At 50.1% G+C, this 18,198-nt stretch overlaps 1 protein-coding gene across 1 annotated transcript in view; it reads right to left on the reverse strand.

Moving 5' to 3' along the window:
* LOC143986923 (serine/threonine-protein phosphatase 2A 56 kDa regulatory subunit delta isoform-like) overlaps positions 1 to 13,160 on the reverse strand; it is a gene marked incomplete at its 5' end in the record, with an annotated part of 101,027 nt that extends 87,867 nt beyond the window's left edge. The window contains 2 exon segments of the mRNA XM_077485332.1: positions 4,641 to 4,812; positions 13,089 to 13,160. Of these exon segments, the coding sequence (XP_077341458.1) occupies positions 4,641 to 4,812; positions 13,089 to 13,160 (244 nt within the window).
* Between the last annotated feature and the right edge of the window lie 5,038 nt (positions 13,161 to 18,198).

Here is an 18,198-nt window from a genome sequence, read left to right on the forward strand (position 1 = left end):
AAAAAAAAAATCACAGAAACAGTGCTACCTGCAACCAGCAAGAACACCTCCACAGACACCTTCTTGAGACCCCCCAGACCGGGACCAGGACCATTGCCAGCCGCACAGAACCCCCTACAGGTGGGTTCATATGTATACCCCGGAGCATTGAAGCTCACCGACCACCTCTGGAGCTGAGGTATGTCGTGGCCTGCCGAGCCTTAGCTGCGGCCTGCGCACACTCGAAGGCCGGACTGGGGGGGGGGGGGGACGGACTACAAGGATAACTTAACCAGCCTGTCACCCAGCCGGCAGTTGATAGAAGATCCCAGGATCTTTCATAGTGCGCAAAAAAACACAGCAAACCTGCAGCAAAAAAAAAAAAAATGGACCAAAGGGCCCGCAGGGTTCCTAGGTCATTCTCCTTCAAAATAAAACTGAGGCTGCTGGGACAGCAGGGAGGGTTGGTTAGCACAGGGTCCACCCCTCGGGGCGGTACTAAAAGTTCTGTGTAGTGTGGTACAATTTTGCCTAGTTCTCCTAGTGGCAGGCTAACCAAAGCCATTTAGTTAGAGAGAGGAGCTGTGTCGGTCGGTGAATATAAGAGAAAGCTAGATACGCCATTTCTATGGGCCTTCCTTTATCTAAATACACCACGTAGCATTGTAAACAAGGAATTTCCCTGTTCTGCCTAGCAACATGACAGGGATCTACTGCTCCCAATGTTCTCTGCCATGTTCTAGTGAGCCCAACCGCCCCCCCCCCCCCCCCCTACAGTTAGAAAGCAGTGAGGGAACACAGATAACCCTTGATCGCCCTCTAGTGTTTAACCCCTTCCCTGCCAGTGTCATTTACACAATAATCAGTGCATTTTCATGGCTCTGATCACTGTATGAATATCACTGGTCCCAAAATAGTGTCAAAAGTGTCCGATGTGTCCGCTGCAATCATGATCAATTATTTTTTTTTTTTTAAAAGCAAGTCGCTGCCAATGCCAATTAAAAAAAAATGAACAATAAAAATGCCATAAATCTATCCCCTATTTTGTAGACGCTATAACTTTTGCGCAAACCAGTCAATATACTCTTCTTGCAATTTTTTTTTTACCAAAAATATGTAAAAATACATATTGGTCTAAACTGAGGAAGAAGTTAGTTTTGTTTTTGTTTTTTTATATTTATTATAGCAATAAAGTAAAAAATATTTTTTTTTTTTAAAAATGTATTTTTTTATTTATAGCACAAAAAAATAAAAATCGCAGAGGTGATCAAATACCACCAAAAGAAAGCTCTATTTGTGGGTGGGGGGGGGGAAGACTTCAATTTTGTTTGGGAGCCACGTCGCAATTGTCAGTTAAAGTGACGCAGTGCCGAATCACAAAAAGTGCTCTGGTCAGGAAGGGGGTAAAATCTTCCGGGGCTGAAGTGGTTTTAATGTTAAGTTTCCCAAGTCTAATTGTAATGCTGTCCTCTGTTAACCATGGAGGGGCTTCCGGTGATATGTCATGAGGATAAACACTGCAGTTTTGGTTACTGAAGCCCCCCCGATTCCCTCGTGAAGACTGAGGAGAAGAATAAATTCAATACCTTCACCATCCCCCATCCTTTGTAACCCAATGTCTTTCCTCATTCTTTATGGGGCCAATATGGTCGGTCCTCCTTTTTTTACTGTTTACATACTTAAATCCACTATATGTCTTTCATGCTCTATCTTTAGCCATCCTTATTGCACTCTTACATTTCTTGTTGCATTCTTTATAAAGTCTGAATGCTGATGATGATCCCTCAACCTTGTATTGTTTGAAGTCCTTCTTTTATATATATTTTTACATTGGAGTTAAGCCATTCAAGATGCATTGGCTAATGCCCTTATTTAATATGCTTTAAAGCAAACCCATCTCTCCTTCGTGTTCTTTGTTCCTAAGATTTTATCCCAATTTATGCCTTCTAGTAAGGTTCGTAGTTTAGGGAAGTTGACTCTTTTCAAATTCAGTGTTTTTGTATTCCCCTTATGTTTCCTATTTGTGTGATTTATACGGAAGCCAATTGACCTGTGATCGCTGTTCCCAAAATTGCCCCGTATTTCCACATCCGTGATCAGGTCTGTATTGTTGGTAATCAGTAGATCCAGTAACACTATTTCTAGTTGGTGCGTCTGCCATCTGACCCATGAAATTGTCCTGCAAGACATTTAGGAACTGGAGAGCCTTAGATGAATGCGCAGTTCCCTCCGCCCAGTCTATGTCTGGATAATTAAAAACCCCCATTATGATAACACTTCCCATCCTTGCTGCTAATGCAAATTGTGATAGGAGATCCGCCTCCTCCCTCAGGTTAGGGGTCTATAGCATACTCCCAGTATTATTTTCCCCTTAGCTTCATCCCTTTGGAGCTCTACCCATAAGGATCCCACCTCCTCCCTAGATCCCTTAGTGATGTCATCTCTCACATTCACTTGTACATTATTCTTGATATATAGACCCCTCCCCCCTTTTTACCCTCTCTATCCCGGTGATAAAGGGAATACCCTGGAATGTTTGCCAATAATGAGAGCTGTTGAACCACAAAATCCAAATCCTCCTCGTACAATAGTATCTCTAGTTCTCAGAAAGGATATCAGGGAACAGGAGAAAGTGCAGAGAAGGGCAAATAAGAGGCATGGAGGAGCTCAGCTATGAGGAGAGATTAGAGGAACTGAATTTATTCTCTCTTGGGAAGAGAAGATTAAGGGGGCATATAATCTCCATGTATACATACATAAGGAGGGATATGATCTCCATGTATACATACATAAGGAGGGATATGATCTCCATGTATAAATACATAAGGGGGATATAATCTCCATGTATAAATACATAAGAGGGGATATGATCTCCATGTATAAATACATAAGGGGGATATGATCTCCATGTATAAATACATAAGGGGGATATGATCTCCATGTATAAATACATAAGGGGGATATGATCTCCATGTATAAATACATAAGGGGGGATATGATCTCCATGTATAAATACATAAGGGGGAATATGATCTCCATGTATAAATACATAAGGGGGAATATGATCTCCATGTATAAATACATAAGGGGGGATATGATCTCCATGTATAAATACATAAGGGGGAATATGATCTCCATGTATAAATACATAAGGGGGGATATGATCTCCATGTATAAATACATAAGGGGGGATATGATCTCCATGTATAAATACATAAGGGGGAATATGATCTCCATGTATAAATACATAAGGGGGGATATGATCTCCATGTATAAATATATAAGGGGGAATATGATCTCCATGTATAAATACATAAGGGGGATATGATCTCCATGTATAAATATATAAGGGGGGATATGATCTCCATGTATAAATACATAAGGGGGGATATGATCTCCATGTATAAATATATAAGGGGGGATATGATCTCCATGTATAAATACATAAGGGGGATATGATCTCCATGTATAAATATATAAGGGGGGATATGATCTCCATGTATAAATATATAAGGGGGGATATGATCTCCATGTATAAATACATAAGGGGGATATGGTCTCCATGTATAAATACATAAGGGGGGATATGATCTCCATGTATAAATATATAAGGGGGGATATGATCTCCATGTATAAATACATAAGGGGGATATGATCTCCATGTATAAATATATAAGGGGGGGATATGATCTCCATGTATAAATACATAAGGGGGATATGATCTCCATGTATAAATACATAAGGGGGGATATGATCTCCATGTATAAATATATAAGGGGGGATATGATCTCCATGTATAAATACATAAGGGGGGATATGATCTCCATGTATAAATACATAAGGGGGGATATGATCTCCATGTATAAATACATAAGGGGGGATATGATCTCCATGTATAAATACATAAGGGGTCCATATAGTGAACTTGGTGTCGAGTTATTCACTTTACAGTCAACAAAGAGGACAAGGGGGCGCTCTTTACGTCTAGAGGAGAAGAGATTTCATCTCCAAATACAGAAAAGTTTCTTCACAGTAAGAGCTGTGAAAATGTGGAATAGACTCCCTGCAGAGGTGGATCTGGCCGGCTCAGTAGATTGCTGGAAAGGTCGGGATTATTTCCTAAATATATAGAATATAACTGGATACTGACATTTATAGGGTAAGGTGATCCGGGGAATATCTGATTGCCTCTCTGGGATCAGGAAGGAATTTTTCCCCCTGCTGGAGTGAATTGGAGAATACTTTGCTGGGGTTTTCCCTTCCTCTGGATCACCTATGGGTGAAGGATCATGTATATGGGGGCTGGACGTGACGTGGGGAGCAGGGTTTCTGAGGGTTATGACATGACGGGGGGGGGTTCTGGGCGGTGGACACAACGTGGTAGCAGGGTTTCTGGGGGCCGGACGTAACGTGGGGGGGGGGGGGGGGGGTCAGGGTTTCTGAGGGGCCAGATGTGATGGGGGGGCAGGTTTTCCTTGGGGCCGGACATGATTCTGGGTACTGCAGAACTCCATAACCCACAATAGGATAGGATGACTCTCTCTCCACCATTCCTTCCTTGTAGCTCCATGTAGGCTGAAGGTGCCACCATGACATACAATGGGGGGGTGACTCCACCTGGAAGACACACAATGACACTACAATAGTAGAGAATGTCTCACCTTTCAGGGGGGGAAGTTTATGGAGCTCCCGATTCCTACTCAGGCTGAATCTGGAAGAACTCTGCCTGCGTTCCCTCTTCACCACCTGCCCACCGCCGCCATATTGGATCTTGTTGAGCTGGGTCGGAGGAGGAGCGCTGGGGCTGGGCCTTTTGTTCATTCCTGGCTGTACCTATATGAGGAAAAGTCCAACATTACACAAAGCCGACTTCCACTATAAAAAAGTAAAAACAAAAGAAATACATAAAAGTCATCAGTGAAAGCCCAACACGGGGAGGGAGAATCTCCCTCATTGGGGGACACGGCGGGGGGGGGGGTAGAATCTCCCTCATGGGGGGACACGGGGGGGGGAATCTCCCTCATGGGGGGACACGGGGGGGGGGGGGGGGGGGAGGGAGAATCTCCCTCATGGGGGACACGGACATACAGTCCAACCTACAGCAGAGACAGAGAGGTGGAAGCCTCACCATACAATCCAACCTGCAGCAGAGACAGGGAGGTGGAGGCCTCACCATACAGTCCAACCTACAGCAGAGACAGGAGGTGGAGGCCTTACCACACACACACACACACACAACATTCCAGTGTGGCTGTACAGCGAGTCTGAATAGCACAGATCATAGTGGAATTCTCGGTCACCCTGTGCCCCCATTAGACACAGGGAAATGTACACATAAGAGGGGCCGGGGAAGCTGGACACTGAGTTCCTAGAGCTCTCCAAGGTAAGCAGAGTTCCACAAACCAGCCACCCAAAGTGACTCCTGTCACAAGGACAAAAAAAAAGGGAGAATAAAAAAAGAAGAGGAAGGGAGACGACACCTGCAAGAAAGGTCTCTCAATGCCCGATTATCCTTCAGGGTACTGTTGTTTCGGCAGACCCTCAAGAGAAAGGGGGTCCATCTGGTTTCGGCCAGGTGGAACGTGTGAAGTACCTCAGTCCCCGTTTGGAGCCTAATGCCCCAGGGGGATCAGGGTAAGGTCCTTCCCCAGTGAAGGACAGTGTAACACCCGTTCCACGTTTTGTGTCTCACGGTTTAGGTGTGCGCACTTTTTTTGGCACCAGGTACAGTTTCACAAGCCACTGGCTTTTCAAATAAAAAAATAATCCTTCAGGGTACAGAAATGTATCTGCCTGTCTGATGACAGGTGGCCTGAAAGCAAGGAATCTGTAGCAAAGTGCTATGGAGGAACCAGACAACATATTAATATACATGTGTCTGGAGGTGGTGAGCCATTCTGGGGGATGGTATCCACTAAATGATGGAGATGAAATCTATTGTCTTCATCTGAGGTCACCTGAGTCCCAGAACAGGGACACCAGGAGAAAACACTAGACCAGAACTAAGAGCCCATGCAAGGACTACCCTAAGAGTAAAAGGTCCCTGTCCAGGTAAGGGTCAGACAAAGCTGATCCCGGTTGACATAGTAGGTTAGAGGGTTCTTCTGGGGAAGGGCAACCCTGAGGTTAGGGACATAGAAGATGAGGAACACAGCAAGTTCTAATATATCATCAATAGGAAAAAAGAACAGATCATTCCCATAATGTATGAACATGTGTGGCCAATCACAAGTCGGGTGCACAGAGAAGTTGATGACAGGGAAAAGGAAGATGTAATAAAGCATGTTCTCTCTTCAGTTTTTTCAGATTAGACGGGATTAATAATCTTATCAGTGATACTGATGATGAGACTCCAGGAATGTGAACAGATCAGACAGCTTCCACCCACCAGTCCTTAGGGAACTTTACTCAGTTATAGCCAAGCCGCTATATATATCATTTATAATCCGCTTTACTGACAGGAAGGGTGCCAGCTGATTGGGATCACATTTGCTCTCCACCAATTTACAGGATGGAGATGTGTGCCAGGACACTCCAGACATCAATAGTATGGGAGGTATAGGAAGGAATGGAGAGAATGGGAGGAATGGGTAGGTATGGAGGGAATGGGAAGAAATTGAGAGAAATGGAGGTATGGAGAGAATGGAAGGGTATGGAGAGAATGGGAAGTAAATGAGGCAATGGAGGGAATGAAAGGAATGTAAGGTATGGAGAGGTATAGGGAGGCATGGAGAGAATGGAAGGAATGTGGAGGCATGGAGAGAATGGGAGGAATGTGGAGGCATGGAGAGAATGGAAGGAATGTGGAGGCATGGAGAGAATGGAAGGAATGTGGAGGCATGGAGAGAATGGAAGGAATGGGGAGGCCTGGAGAGAATGGAAGGAATGGGGAGGCATGGAGAGAATGGAAGGAATGGGGAGGCATGGAGAGAATGGAAGGAATGGGGAGGCATGGAGAGAATGGAAGGAATGTGGAGGCATGGAGAGAATGGAAGGAATGTGGAGGCATGGAGAGAATGGGAGGAATGTGGAGGCATGGAGAGAATGGAAGGAATGTGGAGGCATGGAGAGAATGGAAGGAATGGGGAGGCATGGAGAGAATGGAAGGAATGGGGAGGCATGGAGAGAATGGAAGGAATGTGGAGGCATGGAGAGAATGGAAGGAATGTGGAGGCATGGAGAGAATGGAAGGAATGGGGAGGCATGGAGAGAATGGAAGGAATGGGGAGGCATGGAGAGAATGGAAGGAATGGGGAGGCATGGAGAGAATGGAAGGAATGGGGAGGCATGGAGAGAATGGAAGGAATGTGGAGGCATGGAGAGAATGGAAGGAATGTGGAGGCATGGAGAGAATGGGAGGAATGTGGAGGCATGGAGAGAATGGGAGGAATGTGGAGGCATGGAGAGAATGGAAGGAATGTGGAGGCATGGAGAGAATGGAAGGAATGGGGAGGCATGGAGAGAATGGAAGGAATGGGGAGGCATGGAGAGAATGGAAGGAATGTGGAGGCATGGAGAGAATGGAAGGAATGTGGAGGCATGGAGAGAATGGAAGGAATGTGGAGGCATGGAGAGAATGGAAGGAATGGGGAGGCATGGAGAGAATGGAAGGAATGGGGAGGCATGGAGAGAATGGAAGGAATGTGGAGGCATGGAGAGAATGGAAGGAATGTGGAGGCATGGAGAGAATGGAAGGAATGTGGAGGCATGGAGAGAATGGAAGGAATGGGGAGGCATGGAGAGAATGGAAGGAATGGGGAGGCATGGAGAGAATGGAAGGAATGTGGAGGCATGGAGAGAATGGAAGGAATGTGGAGGCAATGGAGAGAATGGAAGGAATGGGGAGGCATGGAGAGAATGGAAGGAATGGGGAGGCATGGAGAGAATGGAAGGAATGGGGAGGCATGGAGAGAATGGAAGGAATGGGGAGGCATGGAGAGAATGGAAGGAATGTGGAGGCATGGAGAGAATGGAAGGAATGTGGAGGCATGGAGAGAATGGAAGGAATGTGGAGGCATGGAGAGAATGGAAGGAATGGGGAGGCATGGAGAGAATGGAAGGAATGGGGAGGCATGGAGAGAATGGAAGGAATGTGGAGGCATGGAGAGAATGGAAGGAATGTGGAGGCAATGGAGAGAATGGAAGGAATGGGGAGGCATGGAGAGAATGGAAGGAATGGGGAGGCATGGAGAGAATGGAAGGAATGGGGAGGCATGGAGAGAATGGAAGGAATGGGGAGGCATGGAGAGAATGGAAGGAATGGGGAGGCATGGAGAGAATGGAAGGAATGTGGAGGCATGGAGAGAATGGAAGGAATGTGGAGGCATGGAGAGAATGGAAGGAATGTGGAGGCATGGAGAGAATGGGAGGAATGGGGAGGCATGGAGAGAATGGGAGGAATGGGGAGGCATGGAGAGAATGGAAGGAATGGGGAGGCATGGAGAGAATGGAAGGAATGTGGAGGCATGGAGAGAATGGAAGGAATGTGGAGGCATGGAGAGAATGGAAGGAATGGGAAGGCATGGAGAGAATGGAAAGAATGGGGAGGCATGGAGAGAATGGGAAGGCATGAAGAGAATGGGAAGGGGCCCCACATCTACATGGAGAAGAAGCTGGGTACATGAACGGGTCCAGAGAGTAATAAATGACTCTGAATGGGGATCCTGAGGTTTTGTTTTGGGACCAATGCACTTTGATTTGCAATATAACGATACAGGAGGTTGGAACCAGAAGATGAGCATTTGCTGAGGATACCAAAGTATGGTGGGAAATAACTTCATCACAGGTTGTGACATCACTAGTGGAAGAGCGCACAGCATGTGACATCACTAGTGGAAGAGCGCACAGCATGTGACATCACGAGTGGAAGAGCGCACAGCATGTGACATCACGAGTGGAAGAGCGCACAGCATGTGACATCACGAGTGGAAGAGGAGATCCAATATTAAGAAATGTACCGTTACCCCACATTAGGAGGGGCTTCCCTGGAAGAATCCAGAGGGGTTTGTAGATCAGATCATGCAATGCCAAGCTGCAGTTGACAAAGCCAGCAGACTAATCTCATGCAGTAGGAAGAGCATACAATACATACACTCCAGTCCTTTACAAAGCACAGGGTCCCCCTTCTTCTGGATGTCAGTTTTGGTCACCAATTCTCAGGAACAATAATGTTGAATTAGAACTCATCAAGAAAAAGGGCAAATAAAATAAGGCCGCGTACACACGGGCGGACTGTTCGCCCAACCTTGTCCGCTGAACAGTGTTTGGGCGGACAGTCCGCCCGTGTGTGGGCTTTCAGCGGACAGTTTCAGCGGACAGTTGGACGGACAAAGTCTTTCGGAAATTCCGAAAAACTGTCCGCTGAAACTGTGTTTGAGCGAACAGTCCGCCCGTGTGTAGGCTACTTTCGAAATGAGCAAACTGTTCCCGCTCGGAAAGTCCGCCCATTTCGAGCGCGTGTACAGGTAGGCGGGGCCCGCGAAGGAGACGTCGCGGGCTCCGCCGCCTGGAATGGGCTTAAAGGGGAACCCCAACGCCGAAAAAAATCGGCGTGGGGTCCCCCCCAAAGTCCACACCAGACCCTTGTCCGAGCACGCTACCCGGCCGGCCAGGAAAGGGGGGCGAGCGAGCGCGCCCCCCTTCTGAGCCGTACCAGGCCGCGTGCCCTCAACATGGGGGGTGCCTTGGGGAAGGGGGGGCCGCGCGGCCCCCCCACCCCAAAGCACCTTGTCCCCATGTTGATGAGGACAAGGGCCTCTTCCCGACAACCCTGGCCGTTGGTTGTCGGGGTCTGCGGGCGGGGGGCTTATCGGAATCCGGGAGCCCCCTTTAAGAAGGGGGCCCCCGGATACCGGCCCCCCACCCTATGTGAATGAGTATGGGGTACAATATACCCCTACCCATTCACCTGTGAAATAAAGTACAAAAAAAAAACACAACACAGGGAAAAAATATTTTATTGCACAGCTCCGGGGGTCTTCCGTCTTCGGGGGTCTTCTCGCCGGACTCCTCCGCTATCTGTGTGTAGCTCTTTTACTAGCGGAGGAGTCCGGCTTTCTTCCTCCCCGCCGCCGGCCTCTTCTCCCGACTTCGGGGGTCTTGTCCCCCTCTTCGGTTCTTCTGCCGGGCCACCGCGCCTTCTTGTAGCTCTTTTGCAGGCGGTGGCCCGGTCTTCTGTCGCCGCTGCCTTCCGTTCTTCTGTCGCCGCCTTCGGTTCTTCTGCCGGGCCACCGCGCCTTCTTGTAGCTCTTTTACAGGCGGTGGCCCGGTCTTCTGTTGCCGCTGTCGCCGCCTTCCGTTCTTGTTCTTCTTCTTGTTCTTCTTGTTCTTCTCCAGGAGATGTTGACACGTCGCTCTCTCCGGCCGGAATGCCAGAGCCGCGCTGTGCGGTCACTTATATAGTGACAATGGGGCGGTGTCACATGGTATATGTCACATGGGTTGGTCACATGGGTTGATGTCACATGGGGACTATGACATCGTAAGGGGGCGGGGTCACCATGTGACCAACCCATGTGACATATACCATGTGACACCGCCCCATTGTCACTATATAAGTGGCAGCGGAGCGTGTCCCTGGCATTCCGGCCGGAGAGCTCGTCGAGTCAACATCTCCAGGAGAAGAAGAAGAAGAACAAGAAGAAGAACAAGAACGGAAGGCGGCGGCGGCGGCGACGACAGCGGCGACAGAAGACCGGGCCACCGCCTGTAAAAGAGCTACAAGAAGGCGCGGTGGCCCGGCAGAAGAACCGAAGAGGGGGACAAGACCCCCCGAAGTCGGGAGAAGAGGCCGGCGGCGGGGAGGAAGAAAGCCGGACTCCTCCGCTAGCAAAAGAGCTACACACAGATAGCGGAGGAGTCCGGCGAGAAGACCCCCGAAGACGGAAGACCCCCGGAGCTGTGCAATAAAATATTTTTTCCCTGTGTTGTGTTTTTTTTGTACTTTATTTCACAGGTGAATGGGTAGGGGTACATTGTACCCCATACTCATTCACATAGGGTGGGGGGCCGGTATCCGGGGGCCCCCTTCTTAAAGGGGGCTCCCGGATTCCGATAAGCCCCCCGCCCGCAGACCCCGACAACCAACGGCCAGGGTTGTCGGGAAGAGGCCCTTGTCCTCATCAACATGGGGACAAGGTGCTTTGGGGTGGGGGGGCCGCGCGGCCCCCCCTTCCCCAAGGCACCCCCCATGTTGAGGGCACGCGGCCTGGTACGGCTCAGGAGGGGGGCGCGCTCGCTCGCCCCCCTTTCCTGGCCGGCCGGGTAGCGTGCTTGGACAAGGGTCTGGTGTGGACTTTGGGGGAACCCCCACGCCGATTTTTTTCGGCGTTGGGGTTCCCCTTTAAGCCCATTCCAGGCGGCGGAGCCCGCGACGTCTCCTTCGCGGGCCCCGCCTACCTGTACACGCGCTCGAAATGGGCGGATTTGCCTCCGCCTTACGTGGGCGAGTCCGTTCATTTCAAAAGTTGAGCGGACTGTTTGGCAAACAGTTCGCTGAAACAGTCCGCTCGTGTGTGGGCAAGTCCGCTCATGCAAATTTTGAGCGGACTGTTTGCCGAAACTGTTTGACGAACAAGGTTGGGCAAACAGTCCGCACGTGTGTACGCGGCCTCAGAGTTCTGCTATAGAGAGTGGGGTGGGGGGGGGGGGGGCCCCGTGAACTGAGAAAACCCTCACAAAAGGGCCAGCCCTGCTGTCAATGGCAGTAGATGGGGGGGGGGGGGGGGTTGTAACCCAGGGCAACCACACAATCTCTCCCACTAAAAGCCTACAGGATCTACTGACCTGCGGGTTTAGCAGGGGTATCAGAGGGGATCCCCCGAGAACCTCCTGGGTTAGCTGCAAAAATTGTGCCTACCGGTGATTTAGAAAACACAAGAAGTGAGGGGCTTGGAGTTGCTGGGGAATGTTAACCGGAGAGCGTCCCGGAGAGAGAATTGGAAAAAAAAAAAAAAAGGGGTTTGGCTTCAATCAAGGTGACAATTAGACCACCGGCAGCGTCCACTGGAAGTATATACAACCCCCACCATCAACTGCCAGCAACGCCCCTCCTTATGCACGTAAGCACTTTATATTTGCATCATTATATCTAAATAATCACAGGTATTAATTTGGTTTATTATTAAGGCATCCATATGCACAGCGATACAATATTTTGTTGTGATGACTCAGATCATTGAGTATTTATATTGAGTATAAATGACAATAATATTGGATTTGATCTGAAAACTTAGGATTGAATTTAGTGCACTAATATATTTCACAAAATTTTACAACGTCCCTGCAGTCCCCCCAGGAACGCCTGCGCAACCCCGCCAGCAACGCCCCTGCAGCCCCGCCATCAACGCCTGCGCAACATCCCTACAGCCCCGCCAGCCATGCCCCTGCAACCCCACCAGCAACGCCTGCGCAACATCCCTACAGAACCGCCAGCCATGCCCCTGCATCCCTGTCATCAACGCCTGTGCAACATCCCTACAGCCCCGCCAGCCATGCCCCTGCAGCCCCGCCAGCAACATCCCTACAGCCCCGCCAGCCATGCCATCAACGCCTGTGCAACATCCCTACAGCCCCACCAGCCATGCCCCTGCAGCCCTGCCATCAACCCCTGCGCAACATCCCTACAGCCCCGCCAGCCATGCCCCTGCAGCCCTGCCAGCAACATCCCTACAGCTCCGCCAGCCATGCCCCTGCAGCCCTGCCAGCAACATCCCTACAGCCCCGCCAGCCATGCCCCTGCCAGCAACATCCCTACAGCCCCGCCAGCCATGCCCCTGCAGCCCTGCCAGCAACATCCCTACAGCCCCGCCAGCCATGCCCCTGCAGCCCCGCCAGCAACATCCCTACAGCCCCGCCAGCCATGCCCCTGCAGCCCCGCCAGCAACATCCCTACAGCCCCGCCAGCCATGCCCCTGCCAGCAACATCCCTACAGCCCCGCCAGCCATGCCCCTGCAGCCCCGCCAGCAACATCCCTACAGCCCCGCCAGCCATGCCCCTGCAGCCCCGCCAGCAACATCCCTACAGCCCCGCCAGCCATGCCCCTGCAGCCCCGCCAGCAACACCTGTGCAACATCCCTGCAGACTTGCCAGCAACGCTCGCGCCACCCACCTCTTCCGAACTCCCTCCGCCTTCCTTGCTGCTCTTCACCGTACTTCTAGCCGCCACTGGCTTGACTGGATCCTAGGGGAAAAAAAAAAAAACAGCCTGAAGGAACTTCCATAGACTTTATTACACACAGCCAGCTGCAGATCACATGACTCCTGGGGATATACGGCACATTTATGAAGTATTCCTACTGAGGGGGCTATATAAATCCTGTATGATAATAATAATAATAATAATAATAATATTCAGACCCCCTTCACTATTTTCAATGTCATGTTGCTGCCGGATACCGTTCTTTACATTCTTTTCTTTCCCCCACATTAACCACTTACCTGTACATAATCTCATGCCATAGCCAGTTGGGGGGGGGGGGGGGGGGCGCTGATTGGCCAGAGGGGGAGCCAACAAAGCAGATTGTCGTCCAGTCAGGTATGAACAGAGAGATCATGTGTTCCTGGCATATTTTTAGCACCAATTACTGTAGTAAGGTCACCGCTTACAAAAAAAAAAAAAAAAAAAAAAAGGAAGGAGGTGACCTGTAACGAAATGTCCCTCACTCCGTTTGAGAGCTGTCATCATATACCGCTTCCTCCAAGGCAGAATATAGAAGAATATAGAGATCAGATATTCCAACCGCTGACAACAAGTAAGACAATACTCGTCTGGTTGCTCATTATGGACCGTTTATTGAAAACAGGTAATACAATACAATTCCCCTTTGCATTTCGGGTGGGGTAGACTGTCCAATCAACAGTGAGAACTTTTGGAGGAATTTGCTCCCACCAATCTCACAGCTAATCTACATACACATCCCATAATATCCAAGACAGACACAAAAGAACATTGGAATACAGCCCCACCGCAAACGCCAGAGACCATCGTGGCCTCCTTAATAATGTCCTTTTGCATTACATAACATCTTCCTAAATGATTGTAGCTCCCTCAAATGCTAGGGCCCATAGTCGTGTGTCCCGGGTCCTCCAGGGCCCAGAGTCGTGTGTCCGGGTCCTCCAGGGCCCAGAGTCGTGAGTCCGGGTCCTCCAGGGCCCAGAGTCGTGTGTCCATTCAGTCCCCTCTAAAAGCCTCTGTCCCGGGTGAGTTTGTCAAATTACTCCCCCATCAAAAGTCGCTAAGAAGGTCCCAGACCTCCAGCTGGTCTAGAAATGTGTTAGTCGGGCAGAGGGAACTCACATAGTCTGTCCACATGATCTCCATTCTTGGCTGCCAGGAATAGTTGACCTCAGTAGGTGTGGGGCAGAGGTGATTGACTTTGTCTGGCTGCCAGCGCATCAGCTGGGTGGTTTTTAACATTCCTGGGCTCGGTCTGCTGCTGGGCAAAGGGGCTGATTGCCCCAGCTTCCTGAAGCTGTAGAGACACACTAGGTGCTTGGCAGGGGCCAGCGGCGCTCTGCCATGTTGCCAGCACTTCTGCTGGGGACTCCATATCATCCGCTTCGGCTAACTGTCCTCTGCTCCCAAACTGTAACTGCCATTTAGGAGATGACCCGGCTGCTTCCTCTTCCGTTATCTGGCTGCTGAGACGACATGTCTGTGATATTGTCTCCCAGGTGCACAGATCTTTGCTGGGGAGGAAAGACCGCTTCCTCCACCCTGGCTGACTGTTGGGGAGGGACGACGAACACCTCCTCTACCTTCTCCCCCTGTATCCTGATCTGCTGCTGGGAAGTGACCACCACCTTCTCACCCTGAGCCTCCGGAAACTGCCACAGACGTGGGGCAGAGGTCTTTGACCCTCTGTCCGGTGACCCGTGCTTCAGCTGGGGAAGTTCCTTGCATCTCCACAGATGCTGCTGTTGGCGCTGGGCAGAGCTACGTGATGTTCTGCCCTGATGATAGCTCTTTTGCTGGAGGCTCACTGGGTTGACTTTTCTGCTGAGGAAGAACAATCAAATCACAAGTCTCTGGAATTGCTGAAAATCCTGGGCACGGGTTGGCTGCCCTTGGGCCCAGTGCCATCACTTTGGAAGGTGACTCATAATCTATAACATCCTCTGATGAACGGTCAATGAAATCCATACATTCTGTGGTTTGTGGCTGGAGAGATGAGCCGACTGCTCCATCTCCGGACCCTCATCCAGAACAGACGCATTCCTCCATCCAAGACCATCCCGCAGGATCATCAAGGTCAGTCAGCACTTCCTGCATCCACCATAAGACCTCGGCGTCCGTAGCCGAGGGGGCAGGTTGGCAAAGCACAGTTATGTCGCGTACACGCGATCGGAATTCCGGACAGAAATAGACCGATGAGAGCTTTTCATTAGAAAACGCGACCGTGTGTACGCTCCATCGGAATCTAGCTGTCCGAAATTCCGCCAGCTAAAAATTGATAAAAAGTTTTTCCATCTGGAAAATCGAGAACATGCTATTGGAAATTCCGATCGTATGTATGCAATTCCGACACGCCAAAAATCACGCATGCTCAGATTCAACTACGAGACAGAAGCTATTGGCTATGGAACTTCCTTTTTCTAGTCCCGTCGTACGTGTTGTACGTCACCGCATTATAAACGATCGGAATTTGGTGAGACCGTGTGTAGGCAAGACAGCTTGAGCCGAATTCCATTGGGAAAACCATCAGAGCTTTTTCTGACGAGAATTCCGATCGTGTGTACGCGGTATCTACTCTGCCGACTCTTCAGCCAGGATTTCAGAGTTGTCAGCTGGTATTTCCTGATAGTCCCAGGCAAAGGGAGACCAGCCCCGGCACTGAGCAGAGTGTAGCAGCCATCTGTAGGTGATCTCCAACTCCCATTCCTGAACGGCCAGAAACTCCAAGTCTTCCAGTGCCCAGGGAACTTCTGAGACATTCAGTCTTTGCTCTCTGTGTTCCATTATTTGCTCCAAATTCCACTGCAGATCGCTCCCAAAGTCAGGGTCCTGTGACAGCCTCTCTAATAACAGCCCCAGGCCCCCATAGCCAAAGCCTTCTGTTGGGGTGTCATCCGCTGTCCACAGGCACACATGGGCTACATACCAGTGGAGGGCTCTGTAGCTCTCGTCCAACCGCATCTCCTGGACCAGCCTGGTTAACTCAGCTTCCCATTCCTTATGCGGTTGTTCTCCCAAAAACACCTTTTGCATTTCGTACTGCGACCAGGACCTTTCCTGGAAGGAGGGGAGAATTTTTCCCTGGTGTCGCTGCTCACGGGCTAGAGCTTCCTTCCAGAGCTCCCAGCGGACAGAATCAAACCATCCCAGTAGGGCCTCCTCTGAGCTGTAGCTGCATCTCTCGCAAACCTCCTTCCGAATTCCTCTTCCATGGCGGCCGGTATCTGTACCTCTCCTGCTACCCGGACCTTGGATCCAGGTGGAGGTTTGCATGTCCCAGACTGCAGGAAGCACCGCACTGCTGCCACCAATGTACCGGATACTATCTCACACTCCACTTTCGCCATAAACCGCCTCCTCCCAGTCTGCATATATATATCAGATATTCCACCCTCTAAACAACCACAAAACAAGACAATACTCGTTTAGTTGCTGAACATGGACTGTTTTTTAAAAAAACACAGGTAATACTCTGGGCAATTCCCCACCTCTGCATTCTGGACGGGGTAGACTGTCCAATCAGCATGTAGAACTGTTGGAGGAATTCGCCCCCATCAATCTCACAGCTAATCTACATACACATCCCATAATATCCAAGACAGACACAAGAGAATACTGGAATACAGACACATCCCAAACTGCAGAGACCATCATGGACTCCTTAACTTTTGCATTACATAACAGAATAATCTTACAAAATGCTTGTAGATCATGTGTCCAGGTCCTCCGGGGGCCCATAGTCCCGCGCCCGGGTCCTCCAGGGGCCCATAGTCCCGCGCCCCGGTCCTCCAGGGCCCATAGTCCCGCGCCCCGGTCCTCCAGGGGCCCATAGTCCCGCGCACCGGGTCCTCCAGGGGCCCATAGTCCCGCGCCCGGGTCCTCCAGGGGCCCATAGTCCCGCGCCCGGGTCCGCCAGGGGACCATAGTCGGAAGACAAGAGACCAGCATTCAGTCCCATCCAAAAGCCTCTGTCCCGGGTGAGTCTGTCACATGATCAAATACCACCAAAAGAAAGTTCTATTTGTGGGAGCAAATGACATCAATTTTGAGTACAATGTCGCACGTGCGCGCAATTGTCAGTTAAAGCGATGCAGTGCCGTATGCCAAAAATGGCCTGGTCATGAAGGAGGAGGGGGGTAAAACCTTCTGGGACTGAAGTGGTTAAAGCGCACACAAAAGGTGAACGCATGTGTTGGTCCCATACACACAGGTAAACATCGATCGCACCACATCGGGGATCGCCGTGAACATCAGAGCGATAATCCAATCGCCTCCTCTCTAACTCTGAACTGGTAACCTGGAAAGGCTTTTAAAGTGTTGCTTATGGCAACAAAGTCTGCTGACACTCCACAAGTTTAAAGCGCGGCATGTTCGGTATCCATTCCCTCGGTGTGACCTCATCTCTCACATCGGTTCTCCTATGGACTTTGCACCAAAAATATTTTGTGTATTTAAAAGAGGAAAACCCGCCATTTTATTCACTAGGGCCTCTGCTAAAAAAAAAATTAAAAATAATAATAATCTGTATTTCATCTACATGCGGCATCCCATAATGACACAGAACGGTAGAAATGTCCCGGAATTGGGTTGGTGAAGACCCTTCGGCAGTAATTCCCACCTGGAGACAACGTGGGGCCACAATCTGCACACGGGAATTTCCTGACACTCTTCTCAGTCAGGTGGATGGGAGCTGTAAGTGGACAATCCACTTAGATTGGGGGGAGCATTGGTGGACAGCCAGGTTGGGGGGGGGGGGGGGCTCCGTGGACAGTCAGGCTGCAGGGGGGCCGGACCTCTATGGACAGTCAGGCTGGAGGGGGGGCCCCCCATTTTCAGATCTCTCCAGAAATGTAAAATAGGGTTGAAGTCTGGGCTCTCACTGGCCCACTCTAGGACATGCACAGAGTTGTCCGTGAACCCCTCCTGGGTTGTCCTGGCTGTGTGCGTAGGATGAAGGTGAAGCTTCGGCCCAGTCTGAGGTCCTGAGCTGTGGAAGAGGTTCTCATTGAGGAGATCTCTGTACTTTTTATCCATTCAGCTTTCC

Source organism: Lithobates pipiens, unplaced genomic scaffold (assembly GCF_037356315.1).
Source record: "Lithobates pipiens isolate NorthernLeopardFrog02 unplaced genomic scaffold, aLitPip1_a1.2 Scaffold_18, whole genome shotgun sequence".
Lineage (NCBI taxonomy): Eukaryota > Metazoa > Chordata > Amphibia > Anura > Ranidae > Lithobates > Lithobates pipiens.